The sequence below is a fragment of the Dasypus novemcinctus genome, chromosome 7, assembly GCF_030445035.2.
Source record: "Dasypus novemcinctus isolate mDasNov1 chromosome 7, mDasNov1.1.hap2, whole genome shotgun sequence".
NCBI lineage: Eukaryota > Metazoa > Chordata > Mammalia > Cingulata > Dasypodidae > Dasypus > Dasypus novemcinctus.
The window spans coordinates 44,053,722-44,073,968 of NC_080679.1; the positions used below are offsets into that span (position 1 = coordinate 44,053,722).

General features: G+C 39.7%; 1 protein-coding gene across 7 annotated transcripts in view; it reads right to left on the reverse strand.

Moving 5' to 3' along the window:
* The window catches only part of CASP8 (caspase 8), a 32,112-nt gene extending 12,215 nt beyond the window's left edge, over positions 1-19,897 (reverse strand). Inside the window, exons 1-4 of one of the 7 annotated variants that reach the window (XM_071216181.1) lie at positions 19,743-19,874; positions 17,280-17,351; positions 16,970-17,088; positions 2,060-2,397 (exon numbers count right to left, since the gene is read on the reverse strand). In XM_071216181.1, coding sequence (XP_071072282.1) covers positions 2,060-2,364 — 305 coding nt within the window. In that variant the 5' untranslated portion in view covers positions 2,365-2,397; positions 16,970-17,088; positions 17,280-17,351; positions 19,743-19,874. Of the gene's footprint in view, positions 1-2,059; positions 2,398-4,654; positions 4,861-16,969; positions 17,089-17,279; positions 17,352-17,469; positions 17,495-19,421 lie in introns of those variants that run through there. The other 6 variants (XM_058300377.2, XM_023588894.3, XM_012525317.3 and 3 more) reach the window with 6 other exon arrangements.
* Between the last annotated feature and the right edge of the window lie 350 nt (positions 19,898-20,247).

Here is a 20,247-nt window from a genome sequence, read left to right on the forward strand (position 1 = left end):
TTTAGGCTGTGTTCAACACACACACGCACACACACACATCATTTCCCCTTCTATCTGCAGAATCACATTCACCCAAGAAGAATCAGCTCAAGCATTGCCCAAGTATCCTCGCCTGCATTCATTCCTTCCCTGTGCTTTTGTATCACCCGAAGGATGACACGCCTAGTTGTGTGTTTACCAAACTGTTTGAGTTTTGCCTGATAGCAGTGTCCAAGCCCTTTACATTTTCATAAACCCAGAGGGCCGCACAGGACCCAGACTACTGATATTGGAACCCTGGCCTCACCATTGACAGTGCCAGCTGTGGGAAGGGAACTGCAGTCAAGGACTCAGGCCCGGTCCCCACCCCCCAGCATTCCTAGCTGACGCCTTCCTCGGGCACCTCCACTGAGGAGGTGAGGAGAAGGAGCTCTTGAAGACACTTCTCTCCATTCTGACGTAGTACTTGGTACTTTTCCACTCTGAGGTCCTCTGACTCTCTTTTTTACCACCCCCTAACCTGTGAGTCTAGAAAATAGCAGTCTTTTGTTTGGGGCTCCCACAACAGTGAGATGATTCCCTACACTTGCTCTTATCCATCTGATGTTACCTTGTAGCACCGTTCCATGGGGAGAAATGAGACACTGAGGGCGCTAGAGCTTTCACCAGTTTAACCTCTTATTTACACTATAGCAGAAAGTGACTAAAGCTTGTCTGTTACTTTCTCTTTTGCTTGCTATCTTAATTGGCTACTCTAACACCTGGTGGTTCAGCTCACTCAGCTCATCAAGGGTCTTGACACTTAAGTACATCAAAATGTTAATTATGAGTTCAAAAGGTGTGGGTCATTGTCTGGCATTGGTAGTTTCTCTCAGTCTAGCTCACATGGTGGAAAGAGTGGAATTTTCATAAGGCCAACACTATGTGCACAAAATATGACCCTCAAGTTTTCCTGGATCTGGACTGTTGTTTCTTAGGATAAACTGGTGACTTAATGAATAAATTCCTTACAAGGATTTTCCAATCCTATTAAACCAAAGCTACCCAGAATATCTCTTATGTCATTTAAAATCAAAATGACCAAGGCTCAGATTACAGACAAATGACAAGGAACATACCAGGGCCTCAGGTCTCTGAGAATAGAAGGACCAAAGAATTAGTAGGCCAGGTAATTAGAATAGAATGGCTTTAACCTCTGCCTCTGAGGTCCTTTCATATCACATGCCAAAGTTATTCACAAGCAAGCGATGAAATGGGCCTGAGACTTGAGTAAAAGTTTTCTGAAAAGAAAGCTAAAATTCCTTTAAGTAGTGTCTGATAATAGGAGATAGAAAGTGAGAAATGGTGGCAATATGCTTCTATATTTAATGTCCTGTCACACAATCATGAAGTCATAACTGAACATGACTTGGTATTGCCCCTCAGCTACCCACATTGGATAGGAGAAGCACAGCTTTGTCGCTTCTGGCCAAGTTGCCGCCAAGCCTCCGCTGCTCTCCTGGCAGCAGCTTAGAGTCACCAGCACAGCTGGGCTCACCGGAGCCAAGTAGTCTCTGTGGGGTCAGGTCTGGCAAATCCAGAGTGACTGGGAGCCTAAAGCTCATTAGAGAAATTTGCAGTTTGAATCTTTACATGTGGAATAAGAACCTAAAGCCCCACTGAAAATTTCTACAGGCAGGTGAGAAGGGAATTCTGAGGTGGAGGTCAGTGATGTATTATCCAAGAGAAAGGCAAACTAAGCACATGGTCTGGACATCAGCAAAGCAGAGGCACCAAATAATAGACAACACAAAGAGAGAAAGAGAAAATTACAGCATTTAGAAAACCTCTCAATTTCAGCCTACCTATAGGTAATGTTTCCCTCTGAAAAGGAAATTTATATCTTATGGCTTCACTTTTTCCCCCTGAATTACATAGAATCTTGTTGCCATTTAGGGTCTCTAAATTTCTTAATCTGGCCTTGGTGAGACATCTTCCCAGAGCCTCCAAGTCACACCACTCAGAAAACCCCGTGAGCCCTGTTCCCCGTGACCGTGAACCTGAGTCCTCCACAGCCCCGCAGTGTGGAGGCTCCACCCACCTGTAGGCAGAAATCTGGGCCCTGCCTGGTATCAGAAGCTCCCTCTCCATCTCCTCCCTGCTGACCCCCAGGAGATTGGTCAGCAGATCTAGTCTTTGAATTCGGAACAGCAGCTCCTTCAAGAAGGACAGGTTGTTCTCCTCCAACATTCTCTTTTCTTGGAGTCTCCAGAAGAACTCCAAGGTATCCTTAATGGGTTCCTGCTTCCTTTGAGGTATGTGCTCCAGACTCAGGAACTTGAGGGAGGTCAGCTCATCACTGTCAAGTTGATCCCCGATAATATAAAGAAGGTTGTTGAAATCCATGCTTGTCGAGAATTAGGAGGATGCAGCCACAACCTGGGTCAAAATATAATATTGTTCAGGTGAGAAAGTAAAGCACCGTTTATTGGTTTTCTCCTTCATCAAAGACTATTGTGTCTACTATATACCAGGCATATTGCTGTGAATACAGGGGGAAAAAACACAAAACAATACAAGCTCCTGTTCTCAAGTAGCTTACTATTTAGGAAAAGAGATGTACAAACAAGCCAATGGTCAGAGTCGTGACTAGGGTGAGCAGGAATACAAAAGAAGAACGCTTTGCTCAGCCTGGGAGAAAGGCTGCCTATAAGGAAGCAATCTTGGGGGAGAAGGCAGGAAATGAGGATTTTCATGGGAAACAATTTCTGCAAAAGATGGAGGCAAGAACTTGCAAGTCAATTCAGGCAGGCATAAGGAGCTCAAGAAAGTAACCACAAAAGGCCTGGGATGGGGAGTAGTGGGACAAAGGGATGAAGCTGTAGCCAGTAACCACGTGTTAAAGGGCCTCATATTACGGGGCAAGAAGTCAGGCTTCATCCTGGAAGGGACGCGGAGCTTAGAAAGGAAGGTACCGTGAGAATGACAACATCGGACTTGGAATTAACACTTAAGGTGTGCAGGACAGATTGGAAAGGGGAAGGCTGAAGGTGGGACACCTATTAGGAAGAGGCTAATTGAAGTAATGGAGGGCAGATGTGCTGGGGTCTGAACAAAACAGTGGTGGTGGGACTGACTGGATTAACTATAACTAAAAATTGTAGCCTGCTTGCCATGGGCCCGACACTCTTCTAAATGTGTTCACTGCACTTAGTATTGCTGTGTCATAACTTGACAATTTTACTGATGAAAAAACGGAGGTATACAAAGAGTAAATAATAGGGCCATGGTCGCACAGGTTGTAGAGCCAGGGTTTGAAGGCAAGTGGGTCTGATGCCAGAGGCTTCACTCTTTGCCCTACATTGGGGAAGAGAGAGGGGACCCTGTCTCAACCTGTTTCTGTTAACACCCACTTTGGGAAAGAGGGATCTGTGTTTCTAGGATGTTGGAATGAACTATTCCCCAATATTAAATCATTAGAACTTTAAGGACACGGATGTCCCATTTCCTACGTAGATGCCTTCTTAACTCAGTGGCAAAGTCTTAAGGGCCAGAGCCATGATTTTGTGTTTCTCACATCCTCTCCCCATCTAGGGTCCAGCATCAGATGAAGTATGCAGCGAACCTCCTGAAAAACTTTGACAAACATAGTGAATGGATACAGCCTGGTACAGTGAACATAGAATTGAATTAGCAGTAAGAGTTTTTTAGATGACAATGTAAGCAAAGAAGAACAATCTAAACAAAGCAGACTATCTCTTATCAACAGAAATAAAATAAGAATGCTCAAATCAAAGTATCCGAAAAGCTGCAGGCTCCCCAAAGGGAAGTCCTCTAAATCGGAGCGTGACTCAGCACTAGAAGTAGAATCAGTAGGTCCCTGAAGGGCCTTAGGACCCGTGCCTACAGCTGGTCAAGAATCGAAAACTGGAAATGGAACCAGGTCAACCCTGATAGTCCATTCAACCCAGTCTGTAAACCAGGCCATGTGGTATTTTTACCTCCTTACATGTTTGGGCGGGCTAAGTAGTGGGCAGCATTTCAGTAAACCCCAAACAACCTTCACGGAAGCAGCTCAGGATCCAGGTTTCTCTTCCTGTGAGCCCTGAAGCTTGACCACCAGAGGCTACAAGTCTGCTTTCTTCCCCTCCTCTTTCTGGTCTGACAGCCTGTGGCTGGCAAAAGGAACCTTTGGAGCAGTACTAGTACTCATAGGAACTAGACCTGGACACAGGTGTGTAACGTGGCTTACAGTATCACTGTACCAGCCACACTGCTTACTCGAGGGGAAAGGCAGGTAGTGCAGTGGTTAAGTGGGCTTTGGAGTCAGACAAACCATGGACCAACATTAGACTTTGAGCCAGTATTATTGTACTTTTGGTTTGAACCTCCTCTTTTTAAATGTGATTTTACAGAGAATGCATAAAACAATCATTATAAACTTATGTTAATGGACACATAATGTATAACGATAAAATCTGAGACAAAAACAATATAAAAGGGAGGGAGGGAGACAAGTGCAGAGTGTTTGTATAATATTGAAACTAAATTGGTACTACTAAGTTTGTTAATTATGATCCCCAAGACATCCATTAAGTGGGAGGGAGGGGCAACATACAAACATGGGAGAGTGCCAGAAGTTCATTGAGAACTAAATGTTGAGTAAAACGTATCAAAGTATAAGTAGGAGGGTTACCTGGTTAGGACGCTCAGGGGGTATGGTCTGATGCGGGACGGACTCCGGAGGGAATAGCTGAAGGCTCATTTTGCCAAGATGGGTTCTACCATTGGGTGGGGTGGACCCATATCCTGGGGAAGACTAATGCCGTCGAATAGAGAGAACTGTATCTCTCGTGAGAAAGGACTGCTCCCAGGGCATTAGATTGGCAGGCGTTGTGGGCCCTAAGGGGAGGGGAAAATGGACGTGCAATGGATGGAACAAAGGTAAATAAGGGGGCAAAAGAGGAGTTATGTGAGAGTACACGAGGATGAATATAAAACAGCTAATATTACACCAAAAACATATAGGGGACGACAGACTAATAATGAAAACCATAAGACAAAACATAGGATAACTAAAAAATTTAGAAAACTGTACAACCTAAAGTATGGACCACATAGTAAGCACAAATGTTACCTTGTTTGAAAACTATAGTTTCGGAATCTGTACATCAATTTCAGGAAATATGATATGAATAAGTTAAAAGATTATTGCTGTGGAAGGGAAAAGGTTTTATGGTGGATCTGGGGAAATACTGTATATTGTATATATGAATTTTGGTGATCTAAGACTCTTCTGAAGCTGACATTATGTTGGGATTCACTTTACGGGAAGTTTTGGATCACAGAGTGGTTCAACAATGCCAGCGGAGGAATACTGATATGGGATGTTATTGATAGGATATATATGGTTGACAGGGAGTTATACAGGGCATATGCCCAGGGTATATGGTAATGTCTATATATACTCATAGTGGAAACAATTAAAAACAACAGCTGGGGGGGTACTGGGCTCCTGGCCGGGGGGTCACTGTTGTGGGCCCTGGGAGAGCAGCGGCAATCCTCCAGGTGCAACGGCAAGAACCAGGAAGGAAGGAGGGCCCAACAGTGGGCTCTTGATACTAATGGCTACACTTTTGAGCCTATGCACCTGCAATAAGAACAAGGCCTAGAGTAGCATTGTGCCTGGGGGTTTTCTCCTGACAGCCTTCATGTTACTCAAATGTGGCCACTCTCACAGCCAAACTCAGCGTGTAGATGTGATGCATTCCCCCCAGCGTGGGACACGACACCCGGGGATGAGCCTCCCTGGCACCGAGGGATCACTACCACATACCAGCTGAAGAAGCAACTAGAAAATGACCTTGAATTAAAGATTCAATGCGGAACAGCAGAATATACCTGTCTACATATAATAACATGACTTCGGGAAGCGGTTTGACCTAATGTAAGGGGGAAATGGAAAGGAGAAATGAGATTATAAGGCTGTGAGTCTCTAAAAAAGAGTCTGGAGGTTGTCAGAAGGAATACCCCTATGTACAACTGAACAGAGTCTAAGAGACAGATAAGGTAGATACAACCCCAGGTATTGGTTCTTTTGAGGGATAAAGAGACCCACGGGTTCTATGGTCATGGCAGAAGGGGTTCACTGCCATGACAGATGGCCCTTCTTTGGAGCTGGTGTTTCTGCGTGATGGAAATGGACTCAGAGGGGATCTCTTTTCACAAGACTTGCATGCTACTTTATTGGAATTGTAGTTGGTGCTGGGTTTAAGATATATGTAGGGGATTTGAATCTCTGGACTGATAATATGACACCCAGGCCCAGAGCCTCAACAGACTTCAGCTCCTACACTTTGACTTATTGGACTTACTCCACTCAGCTAACATGGAGTTGAAGAAGGTCAACCACCACAACATGGAGCCTAGAGTGTCTACAACTAGAAGCGGGAAGAATGCATCCAGTACCCATGTACAATCTAAGCCCTCACTTGACATAGGTGTGCAATGGACACAACCAATCCAATGTCCACAGAGAAAATGTGGAATGGGTGTGGGAACGGTAGCCATGGTGGCTGCTGGGTGTGGGGAACGGGAGGAAGAGATGAGATGTGGAGGCGTTTTCGGGACGTGGAGTTGTCCTGGATAGTGCTTCACGGACAATTACAGGACACTGTAGATCCCCCCAGGGCCCACTGGATGGAACGTGAGAGAGTCTGGGCTATGATGTGGACCATTGACTATGGGGTGCTGTGATGCTCAGAGATGAACTTACCAGGTGCAATGGATGTATCACGATGATGGGAGAGAGTGTTGCTGTGGGGGGAGTGGGGGGCGGGGGCGGTGGGGTTGAATGGGACCTCATATATTTTTTTTAATGTAATTAAAAATAATAATAATAAATAAATATTAAAAAAAAAGACATCCATTAAGAAAATAACTTAAAAATATACAGAAAAGCTAGAAGAATGGAATTAAAATGATACTCTAGAAAAAAATCACCTAAATCCAAAACAAAACAAAACAAAAAACAGTAATAAAAGAATTGAGAGAAAAAATATATACAAGACATACAAAAAACAAGTAGCTAAATGGCAGAAGTAAATCCTTATCCACAATTACTTTAAATATAAATGCACTGAACTCTCCAATGAAAAGGCAGAGGTTGGCAGGTTGGGTTAAAAAAAAAAAGCTCTTTCCATCTATATGCTATTTACAAGAGACTCGTCTTAGATACAAAGGCACAAAGAGGTTGAAAGTAAAATGATGGAAAATGATATTCTATGCAAATAGTAAACAAAGAGAGCTGGGGTGGCTATACTATTTTCAGAAGAAATAGATTTTAGGTTAAAAAAATTCAAAAGAGACATTATATATTGATAAATGTTTGATACAACTAGAAAACATAATAATTATAAACATTTATGCAACTAAAAAGAGAGCCCCAAGTTATATGAAGCAAACATTGACTGAATTGAAGGGAGAGATGGTTCTACAATAATCACTGGAGACTTCAATACCCACTTTCAACAATGGATAAAACAATCAGACAGAAGGTATATAAGGAAATAGAAGACATGAATAACACTATAAATCATATGACCTAACAGACATATGTATATATAAATCCACCCAATACCAACAGAATATACTTCTTCTTGTGCACCAGCAGAACACACTTCTCTAATGCACACTGAATATTCTCCAGGATAAACCATATATTAGGCACTAAAAAATGTCTTAATACACTTAAAAAGACAGAATAATAAAAAGTATCTTTTCTGATCAAAATGAAATAAAACCAGAAATCAATAATAGAAGGAAAACTGGAAAACACAATTATGTGGAAATTAAACAACACCCTCAAAAAAATCAATGGGTCAAAGTAATCACAAGGAAAATTAGAAAATATTTTGAGATGAATAAAAATGAAAACACAACATACCAAAAAAAACCACTAAAACTTATGGACTGCAACAAAGTTAGTCCTCAGAGGGAAATATAATGTTGTAAACACCTATGTTATAAAATAAGCAAGATCTTGAATCAATAACTTAACTTCACACTTTAAGGAACTAAAACTAGGAGGACCGAATTTAACTGAAAGCTAGCAGAAGAAAGGAAATAATAAATTTTACAGTGGAGATAAGTAAATAATGGGAAAAAAACAATCAAGAAAATCAACAAAGCCAAAAGTTGGTTCTTTGAAAAGATCAATAAAATTGACAAACCTTTAGCTAGATTGACTAAGAAAAAGAGAGAAGACTAAAATCAGAAATAAAAATGGGGTCATTACTACCTATTTTACAGAAATAAAATAGAACACTATGAACAATTGTATGCCAAAAAAATTGGATAACTTAGATGAAAGAGATGAATTCCTAAACACACTAACTACCAAAACAGATCCAATAAAAATTTAAAGAAAGAAAATCTGAATAGACCTATAACAAGTAAGGAAATTGGATCAGTGATCAAAAGCCTCCCAACAAAGAAAAGTCCAGGACCGGAAAGCTACACTAATGAATCCTACCAAACATTTAAAGAATTAACACTAATTCTTTTCATACTCTTCCCAAAACAGGAAAAGGAAGGAACATTTCCTAACTTATTCTGTGAGGCCTGCATTACCCTGACACCAATATCCCTTATGACTACAGACATAAAAATCCTCAACAAACGGCAGCAACCTTAATTCAGCACAATATTAAAAGGATTATACACCATAACTAAGTGGGTTTTATTCTCAGAATGCAAGGGTGGTCCAACATATGAAAACCATCTAAAGTAGTACACCACATCAATAAAATGAAAGAAAAAACACATTATCATCTCAATTGAAGGAGAAAAAGCATTTGACAAAATCCAATACACTTTCATGATAAACAAACAAACTAAAACCCTTAAACTAGGAACACAACTTCCACAGCATGATAAAGGCCATATATGAAAGATCCACAGCTAATACCATACTTACTGGTGAAAGATCCAAAGCTTTCCCTCTAAAATCAGGAGCCAAGGATGCCTGTTTTTTATGATTTCTACTCTCTGTGTGTTCTCAGTTTAAAAAAGACCCAGCAAGAGGGTGGAGACCCAGCCTGTGACATGCCTCACTGACACAGTCTGATCAAAATCAACCTAAGTGATCTAATCAAGGTCACTTTACTGAATCTAATCAAAAGACCCCACCTACACTGCATTTACAGGCACATGAATGGGTTAGTGTAAGAACATAATTTCCTGGGATCCACAAAAGACAAACCTGGATAGTTGCTCTTTTTAAAAAGTGTGGAAACATATATTCAACATAAACTTCCTCATTTCAATTATGCGCAAGCACACCATTCAGTGGGATTAATTACATTCACAATGTTGTGCTCCCTTCACCACTGTCTATTACTAGAATATTCCCATCACCCAAAACAGAAACCTAGCACCCATTATACCATTATATATTAACTCCCCATTCACCTTCCTTCTCTTACTCTTGGTAACCTTTCTCTATGCATTTTCATATTCCAGCTATTTCATATAAATGGAATCATACAATATCTGTCCCTTTGTGTCTCAATTATTTCACTCAACATGATATCTCTGAGGTTCATGTAGTAGAATATATCAGAACTTCATTCCTTTTTAAGGCTGCATAAGATTCCATTGTATGTACATACCACAATCTGTTTATTCATACATCTGATGATGTACATTTGGACACTGTGAATTAATGTTGCTCTGAACACAGGTACAAACATCTGTTTGAATCTCTGCTTTCAATTCTTTTGGATATATACTTAGAAGTGGGATTGCTGGGTCATATCGTAGCTCTATGTTTACCTTTTTGAGGAACTGTTTTTAAGGAAGTGTCAAATTGTTTTGCATAGTGACAGCATCATTTTATACCCCTACCACCAATGTACAAGAGTTCCCATTTCTCTGCATCATCAGCACTTATTTTTCATTTTTAAAATAATAGCCATTCTAAAGGGTATGAGGTGGTATCTCATTGTTGCTTTAATCTGCATTTCCCTAACAGCTAATTATACTGAGCAACTTTTCATGGTTCTTGTTAGGCATATATATTTTTTCTTTGGAGAAATGTCTATTCAAATCCTTCACCATTCTTTAAGTGGGTTGTTTGTCTTTTTGTGGTTGGCAATGGTTTCTTAAGTATGGCACCAAAAGCATAGGCAACAAAAGGAAAAAGAGATAAATTGTACTTCATTGAAATTAAGAACATTTGTACATCAAAAGGCATTATCAAGAAAGTGAAAAGACAATTAACAGAGTGGGAGAAATATTTGCAAATCATATATCACATAAGGGATTAATATCCAGAATATATATAGTAGTTCTCCATCTCAACAATAGAAACAGGCAATGTGACCTTGGGCACTCCCCTCAAAGTTTAGGAACTGTTTGTTGAAGCCTTACTCTGAAGCTGCCCTCCCCTTAAAAGGTGACCCTCGAGGACTACTGTTTGGAAACCCTGATCTAAAAACCTTTTCAGTTCCCATGCAGCTCCATCATCTCTATGATCCCTTGAAACAGCTTGGCGCACACAGACTCGGCCTCCTTGAGCACACTCCTTAACCTGTTGGGATCTGTTTCTTCCTGTGAAACGAGGTAGATAGGTTAGCGGATCTTTAAGCTCCCCTCAGACCCTAACATCTTTGGATGAAAACACACATTTTGGTCTTATTATTCATAGATAGGAATGAAGTGTGCCAGGACTCATATATTTCCTGCATTTGGTATTAGAATAGAAATATTTTGATTTGTACATTAAATCAGTTTTAGTGTTTTTTTAAAGTAGCCCAAAAGATTTTGAACCTTTTCCTTTTTCCTTTCCTTTGTGAAAATTGAAAATACAGTAAATTATAATAAGGTCATAGTTATCACTTATCACACACATATATACAAAGATATATTTACATAAAAATAGGATCAGATTGCATTTCCATGTGTATAACACCTTTTTCCCCCTGCTTAATAACTAAATATTCTTCCAAGGCACATTTTTAATGTTTCTTTATTTTCTAGCATGTGGATATACCAAAATTTATTTTAAGCAACATTCAATTTATTTATTGTTAAAAGTAGTATTTGCAAGCAAAACAGTTCCTTCCACCTGCCCCCTAAGATCTAAGCTCCCTCTCAATCTGAAGTAGAGTGGGCATCAACATCCCCAAATCCTCAAGATTGAGGAATGAGCAAACATAAGGAGGAAATACAACCACAGACCAAAGCAGACTTATTATTATTGTAGTAACACAAGAACTTGTACCATTGAAATAAAGATAGTGGTCACCAGAGATTCTAGGGCAGGGGGAGGGAAGAATAGGTGTAACAGGGGGCATTTTTAGGGCACTGGAATTGTTCTGCATGATATTGTAATGGTGGATATAGGCCATTACACATTGTCAAAACTGTACAGTGTGAAATGTAAACCATAAGTGTAAACTATAGACCTTAGTTAGTATCAATGCTTCAATATTTGTTCATTAATTGTAACAAATGTACCACACTATTGTAAGATGTTATTAATAGGGGAAAATGTGGGAAGGGGTGGGTTATTGAGACTCCCCTATACTTTCAATGTAACTTTTCTGTAATATAAAACTTCCCTAAAAATAAAGTTTATAATAAAATTTAAAAATTAAAAAATAAGAGACTTTTCCATATATTTTGTGCATATCTCTGATTATTATCCTTAAGATAAATTCTTAGAATAGGAATTATGGGGTAAAACTATTTTTTCCTATTCATTTAGAGCTTCCATCATTGTTTAAACAATATCTCCTGATTTAGAAAACTGAGGGACAATGTTTTGGAAGGATATACATTGCATTGGGTTCATGAAGCCTATAGAGCCTAGACTTTCACTACGAAAGTAATCAGTCATGAAAATACTTTTATTTAAGAAACATATATTAAATGTGTGGCCTGCACCTAACAACAAGAATTCAAATACAACAAACAAAAACTGTTGGGCATACAAGGGAACAAACTAGCAAGCCTATTCCTTAAAACTCCCTTTACAGAATAAACACTTCCACAAGTGCTCAGTGGGACATATACATGGAAATTCACCACTGCATTGTATTACACTGAACAAGTAGAAATAAACAAAACATCCTTCAAAAAAGGAATGGTTAAACAAACTAAGGTATAGTCATACTGCAGAATATTATGTAGCAACTCAAAGTAATTGGCTCCATCTCCTGAAATAAAATGGATAGCTATCCAAGCCATGTTATTGAGTGGAAAAAATATATTACAATAATAAAAAAAAAATCATACTGCCTACCAAAAAAAATTCCCTAAGATATACAATAAATTTTCAACAACTAGGAACATATATGTAAAGGCAGAGGATAAAATAAAAGGGGGAATGAAGATAAAAATAAGGATTTGGGGTGAAGGCACGAGGAAAGGGAATTTACCTTTTCCTGTAAAATGTTGATTGTTTGAAAAAGAGAATGTTCATAGATATTATTTGTGTAAATGAAATTAACGTTAAACACACTAGCCTGAGTGTGTCCCTGTGTGCAGGGCAGGAAAAGAGGCCTTGTGGGAAGCAAGGGCAGATAACACAGATCCTTGAAGGCCACAGACTGATGTTCTTAACAGAAACAAAGTAGCAGACAAGTTTAAATTTTAAAAAGAACTTGAAAGAACTGAAACAACTGTTTTTCCCACACACACAAAAAATAGCAGAATACTTTCATGTACCTCTCTTAGAAACTACAAAATCTAGTAGACTGAACATAAGGCTATAGAGAATGTGAGTGGCACAAATGACAAACTTTTATCTAATAGGCATTTACTTTCCATAGAAAATACACATCCTTTTCAAACCCACAGGAAACATTCACAAAAACTGACCACAAAGAAATCTTAATAGATTCCCAACAAGCAGAAATAATACAGTCCATATTCTCTGACCACAATGCAATGCAATGAAATTAGAAATTAACAATGAAAAATAACCAAATCAAACACACCACAAAAAGGACTATCCACATTTAGGTGGCTTTTTAACACGTGGCATTAAAACAATAGGCAGACTTCTAGAAAAAAAAATTGAAATGGATTCTTATCAAGCTCCTTACATCACAATAAAGTCCAGATGAATAAATGATTCAAATCTTAAAAATTAAAGTATTAGGAAAAGAAACATGGAAGAATTTTTAAGACTAATCTTGCAATGGTGAAAACATTTCTAAGTAGAACACAAATCCTGGAAGCCATTAAAGAAAAGATTGATAAATTTCCTTAAATAATGACTAAAACATTCTACAAAACTGCCTGAAACAAAGTTTTAAAAAAGTAAATAAACCTAGCAATGGGGAAAAAATGCAAAAGGGGCAAATTTTCTTAAAATAGAGCTCCTATAAGTCAGTTTTTTAAAAAGAGAGTGAGAGCAGTAACAAACACATACAAGGTAAGGAACATGAGCAGACAGTTCAGAGAAAAGGAAGTAGCAGTGGTCTTACTTTTTTTAACTGATAACTTTTCAAAATATGAAAATAAGTTGAAATAAGAAGACAAGGCAAATTAAAATTACATTTTTCACCTACCAAATTGACAAAGCACAAAAAACATAACATATAGTATTGTAAAATGGTGGAAATAAAAACTGATAGATAATTTGGCAGTATCTATCAAAATAGAAAATGCATATATCCTTTGACCCCACCACTTAACCTCCATTGGTTTTCTTACATTAGCTTAAACAGAAATGTACTTGAAAATATGGACAAGGCTATTATTCATTGCAGTATTGCCCGAAGTAACAAAAGAGCAGAAACAACTCTCTATTAGTATAAAAAGTTAAATAAGCTATTAATCATACCCAGTGGAATTCTGTTCGGATATGAAGAAGAATGGGGAGAGGAGCATGGCTGCATAACTGTGATCTTCCTGATGCATTCTTAATTGATGCACATAATTATGTATTCACATAAGATCTCAAAAAAACCGGGAAGCTGCCTATAGTGGCTGGCTCAAGAGGGAGGAATTCGAGGCCTGGGATTAGACTAGACATGGAAGGTGGACCTGCTCTTCACTCTATACCTTTTTGGGCAGTCACATCTGTACAGTTTGAATTTTTACCATTAACTTATTCTGAAAGTACATCTATCTGAATGAAAGTTTCTATTTAAAGACCCATGTGTATTCACATCCAGACAGAATCTAAACAAGGTCCAGTCCTATTTAGTTCCATTAAATTTTTAAATCATTTAACTACTGTTCAAATCTCACTTTAAAATAAAATCAACCTAAGAATCAAGTGAAAGCAGAACCTTCTTTTCTCCCTCCACAATTATTTTTTCTGATGATAACAATGCTTAGTGTATTCATTTTGGAAAAGACAAAAAAGACAAAGAGGAAAAAAATTATAATTCCACGATTTGAAAATAAACAATAATATTTTGCTGCCTTTCCTACCAAACATTCTATGCATATATATTTCCCTCCATAATTAAACATACCATATTTAGTATGAGTGGATTTCTCCAGTAATAATATTATAAGTACATCTTGATGTTCTAATTTTCTCTTCGATAGCATGGTTTTAATATCTGTGTGGATGGATCATAATTTATGTAACCAGTCCCTGATTTAGAATGATCTTAAAATATAAATATCGTATACAATTCTGATAATTTAGAATAGTTTCCTATAAGTAGTTTTACTGGGTGAAACAAATAAACAGGTTTAAGGCTCTTGTTACATATTCGATAGTATTTTCTGACAATATATAATGAAAAACATGATCCAATCCAAGCCCATGATTACAGTTTCAATATAATGTGATCAAAACTTGGCTCCTGTTCTCTGCAGCCAGCTCGTCTTACTCTTTTAATTATCTTTGCAATAATGTGACGGCGCTTTTTAAGTGATTTTTACATCATATCAAAATTGATACTTATAAGGCAAAAGCTAATGAGGCATTTTTGGGGGGACCCAGGTTGTCTAGATAGCACATTACTGAAGTATGTATTTGAATGTGGTTAAAAGGTGAGGTTATAGGTTGTATATATGCTCCTAGAATAAAAAAATTTAAAGAACAAAAACATAACACTGTAAAAAACAGTGAACCCTATTGTAAATAACAGACTACAGTTAATAGTACAATTATAAAAATGCTCTTTCATGAATTGTAACAAATGTAACACACGAAAGCAAGGTGTTTATAATAGGATGGTAGATGGGACCTTTGTAGGTTATGTAGGATTTTTCTGTAAACCTATAACATATCTAATAAAAAAAGAAAAACTTCTGTTTTTGGTTTTTGGTTTTTTAGGTCTTTTAAAAAAGTATATAAATTTGATCTTTAAAAAAGTATGCTTGCATGTCTTCCTTCCTAAATTCCTTCAATGGCTCCCAATTGCTAATAGAATCACATCTAATCTTTGGATATTCGGGTATTTAAGGTCTGTCTTATTTCATGTTTGGGCCATGCACTCTCTAGATAGAGTGTCCAGGCCTGGGAGCAAGCCCCTGCCCAGGGAGACCAAGCAGGGAACAAGTCCACCTCCAGGCCATCAGCTCTGTGGAGACAGGACCCTACCGTGGTCCTTGCCTTGTGGGACCTAGATCACTGCGAGCTCATGGGCTAAAAACTGTTAGGTGAATATTTTTAAAAGAGCATTTATCGCTTTGTTTGTTCTGATCTTAAAAATAGTAAAAGTTCATGGGGTAAAAATTTGTTAGGTTAATATTTTTAAATACCATTGATTGTCATATTTTTTCCCGATCTTGAAAATAGTAAAAGTAACACCCCTCAGAGAAAGTGCAGAAAAGTATAAAAAAGAAAATAAAAATCACTTAACTCACCATTTGGAAGTAGGCCTTTGGTCACATGTGGTCGGGTTTTCTTTTTCCCCCAACTTTATTCACATATTATTTTAAACACAAATACATACATCTACATCTACATATAAATATATAGATAATATATATAATTTTAAAATTTGTAAATATATACATTTAAGTATTTTCCATATAATATGCATATGCTATAATATCTATTAAATAATAAATCTATATAAATCTATTTATATTACTTAGTATTTATAAGCATATATATATTTTATATAATACATTTATATCCAAAGGCATGTCTATGTAAATAAATAAAAGTTTATATTATATGATATGTATTTATAACATATATATCCATATAAACATAAAAATATTTTTCCTGTCTTATTTTACTGTGCCTGTGAAGAAATTGCTACTCTGGTCCCCACTTTACAATTATGAAAAATCAAGGCTTAGAAGGAGGTTTGGTAAAGTACCCAAGCTAGTAAGTGGGACAGTCAAGGCTCAGATTAAAGCGTGTCACTCAAGGGTTTCAGTGACAGGCCCTGTAAATATTTAGCTTTTATTCTAAATGCAGTCAGAAGCCACAAAAGGAATTTAAGGAAGACACTCAATCATAATATTTTTAACGATTAAAATTATCTAATTTTTTGAAAGGAAAAAAAAACCCACCCACAAACAAAACAAACAAACAAACAGGAGTTCTTAACAAATCCGCAATGGTAGAGAGAGGGTCAGCACCTTACAAGCCAAGTCAGAAAGTGCTGAAGTCTGGATTAGAATCTCCTCATCTCATTCCAGAGTCCCAACTCTACTATTGTCTTACCACAATTGAACTGCAAATACATCTTGTTTAATTACAAGCAGACATTCCATAGTATTCCAGCAGCACCCTAGCTCCTCTGGAGGTAAGAAACACTAGTGGAAAGCTGAAAAAGCACAATAATTTTCCGAGAGGAAAATCCACATCTCATTCCAAGCTTGGGAGTTACTGAAAATCACCCTCAGGCTCAAAACCTCAAGCAGGGGTGTTGCTTCTTCCACACCAGCCACCTCGCGCTGTGGGCTCCCCGGATCCTGACAGACACACACGGTCCACGTCAGGGACCCACAGCCAGGGCTTTCCCACAACCCCATAAAGGCCTTCGAACCTCAACAGAACTTAGAGCTAACCCCGTACCTTTCAGTGACCTTCATAACCGCACTTGCAAATGCTGATTCCCAGGAGTATAGCTCTCTGCTTTTGTGAGTCTGTTTCCCTTTACATTACGCTCTGCACTGTTCTGTATCTTCTTTTTTCTTAAATAATAAATGAATGTAATTCAAAACTAATTACTAGGACCATGTGCCCCTCTGTGCGTGTGTGCATGCAAGTGTTGGTCGGTGGGTCTCTGCAGCAGCAAAGTCTTTTGCTGATCCCCCCAACCCCCAGCAGCCTAGAAAATTCTAGAATCAAAGGCCTTCCTCCCAAAAGGTCCAGCTGATCTTACCAAAGAGGCAAATCCTGGATCCTCACAATGTTGGCGGCCTCTTCAGGGGCCTCTTCCCCACTGCCTGTGCATCTGAAATGAGAGAAAAAGTCAAATGAAAGAACGAGGGCCTAGCCCGCTAAACTTCCTGTTTGACGAAACTCCTGAGTCACAAAGCTGGGTTGGACTCTGAGCTGTTTGAGCAGCACACCTTTTTTTAGACCTGCAAGAGCGGCCATGATCAGGGTGCAGAAACCTGGGCAGTGTGCCTGGTTCCTTGAGCTTTGTGTGCCTTTCAGATGAGTGCTTTCACCTTTGGGGCTTCATTTCCATCTTTCAAAACAAGAAAGTTGGCTGAATGGTAACAACGAACCCTTCCTTTTCTTATTTCAGAGTTTTACAGATTTTTCTGGGTTCATCATTAAGACTATAATTTTTTTTTTTTTAATTCAACCAACGTTTATTGAGGACTTTGGATTTGGCCTTGGGGATCTAACAGTGAACAAAACACACACAAAGCCCTACCTGCATTCTGTGAGTCAGGTAGGTTCTGATGTTATAAAAGTAGGAAAAAATTTTAAAATACCTATCTTCTTTGAAACTACGTTTTGCCTTTCTCCAAATGGAAATATAAGCCTTCCAAAGGCAGGGACCTGTCTTATAGGTGAAAGAGTAAATGAGGTGTCTGAAATGAGGTGTCTGAAAGTCCCTCTTCCCCTGTAGTGTGGGAGGTAACAGTGACATAGTGACACCAATGCTAGACTTGACTTTGTCCGGTAGACACTGACGGCAACAGAATGAAAACCTGGTAGTGGCCAATTCCTAACAGCAGGAGGTGTTCCCCGCGTCTTCCTTGGTGCTTTCCTAGCATCCTAGGCAGACTACATCCCACATTCGTCCCACTGTTTTGTGACTATTTGCTGGCCTAGGCTGTGAGCTTCAAGAGGGCAGGGACTTCATCTTTCATGTGTCCCCTGGATCAGCCACATCTATTAATAAAACAAAGGAAGCAGCAATAGCTGGAGCATGCAATGGTTCTCTGCAAATTGCCAAGTCAAAGAAATCCTGCGGAAGGGCAATGGATATGAACAGGGAGTTTCCTGATGGGGTCCTCAAATATGGTAAATGTTAGAAAGCGATGCTCAAACTCATTAGTACACTGGAAAATGCAAAATAAAGCAACTAGACACCCACGTCACACCGAGCACATAGGCAAGTTGGATCAGACCGAGGACTGGTGGGCACGTGGGGAAGTGGAAGCCTGAGGGCAAGCTGGTGTGCTTGGTCTGATCAAGCATGCACACGCGCCGTGACAGCAACCCTCCTCCTGGACCACATCTCGCACAAGCTCCTCCACAGGTCCTTATCTAGGATCTGTGGAGACTGTGCATCTTGGAATACCATGTAGCAGTGAGAAACTGGGAGCTGGCAAAATAGAACTTAAAACGTGAAAAAATAAGAAATTGAGTGAGCAAAGCACAATGTGCAATACTGCTACTATATAATAATAACTGCTAACACTGAGTGCTTAGTGTGCCTGTCACATTGGTAAGTGATTTCCCCCTTTTGTGGCCTTGAATCCTCACAATCACCTCATGAGCTAATGTTGACCACATTGAATGGTGAGGAAAGAGAGACACCGAAATCACTTACTTACCCTAGGTCACACAGTTAAAAAAAAAAAAAAAAAAAAAAAGAGTACACAGAGAAAACAATACATACTGCAAAGATATAGAAAAATTCGGGAATATATTAACGGTATTGGAATTCCCTTTGGGGAGCAAGTGAGGGGGATGGCAAGTGGGGTGGGGAAATAAGAGGAAGTAAAATGTGGGAGGTGGGGGGGAGTGGGCAGTGAGTCTTAGAGAGCCAGGGCCACGCAGGATCCAGACGTGAGAGCTGCTTAACTCCAACTTCTGTCCAAGGGTGAGGCCGAACGGAAGGACGTCAATGAAGCCGTCCAAACTCTCCAAGAAGAGGCAGGAGCAGACAGGCCGAAATTGGAACTGCGGTTTCCCAGAATGCAAAAGCAGGCTGGAGGCGAGCGCCGCGGGAGCCCGCCCCCCGCAGGCCCTGGAGGGGCCCCGGGGCTCACAGCCCCGGGAGGGGAGGCCGCGGCGGCCCGGCCCTTCCCGCCGAGCGGTCGCCTGGGCCCGCACTCACCTGCTCCCATCTCCAGGCGCCAGCGCCTCACCAGCGCCCCCGCGGCAGGTCGCCCACGCTGCCTAACCCCGCACACTCAAACCCCAGCCCTCGTCCACACTGCAGAAAAACCCCAAACGAGGCGGGGAATGGAAAAGCCTCCAGGAAGACGCGCTCTTTTACTTTCGATTTACCCCGCAGGACTCTGCCCCTCTCAGAGGACTCACTTCCTGTTGCATCTTCCACGCACCAGCAGTGCATGGCTCTTTGCTGTCCACATTGAAAACCTGCCAAAGCACTCAGCAGAGCTTAAAAAATCACAGGAGACCAACGAAGACAGACCTGTGAAAACATCACCCTCCACAGAAGGAAGGGCCGCATCTGGTCATCAGAAAACGAGGCAGACAATTCCTCCACAGGAAGAATTACAGAGTAAACTTCATTCTTGAAACAGGAGCCAGATAATGACTCACTCTAAAAGGAAATGTTCCATGTTTAAAGGAACCGATGCCCAATTTTCCAACAAGTCAAGAGAGGGAGATGACGGACAGTTGGTTAATTTGCAAATTGAAAATCAGAAGGCTGAAACATGCTCTATTACAAAGCACTGCACTGACAGCTTTTAGTAGTAACAACCCCCCTAATTTTCAAGGAGGCGCTTGAGAGTGCCTTTGGCATGTCAAATGCCCTTCTCTCTTCAAAGGGGTTTTGGGGACAGGAATTTTTCCTCTGTGCTCTAGTCCAAATCTCAGCACAGAAGGCAAGGACCAGCTCCCTCCAGCTCGAGTCTCAGGGGCTTTCCTAGGTGAAAGCAGCCTCTGGCTGAAATGTGCAGAGAGTTTGCCCA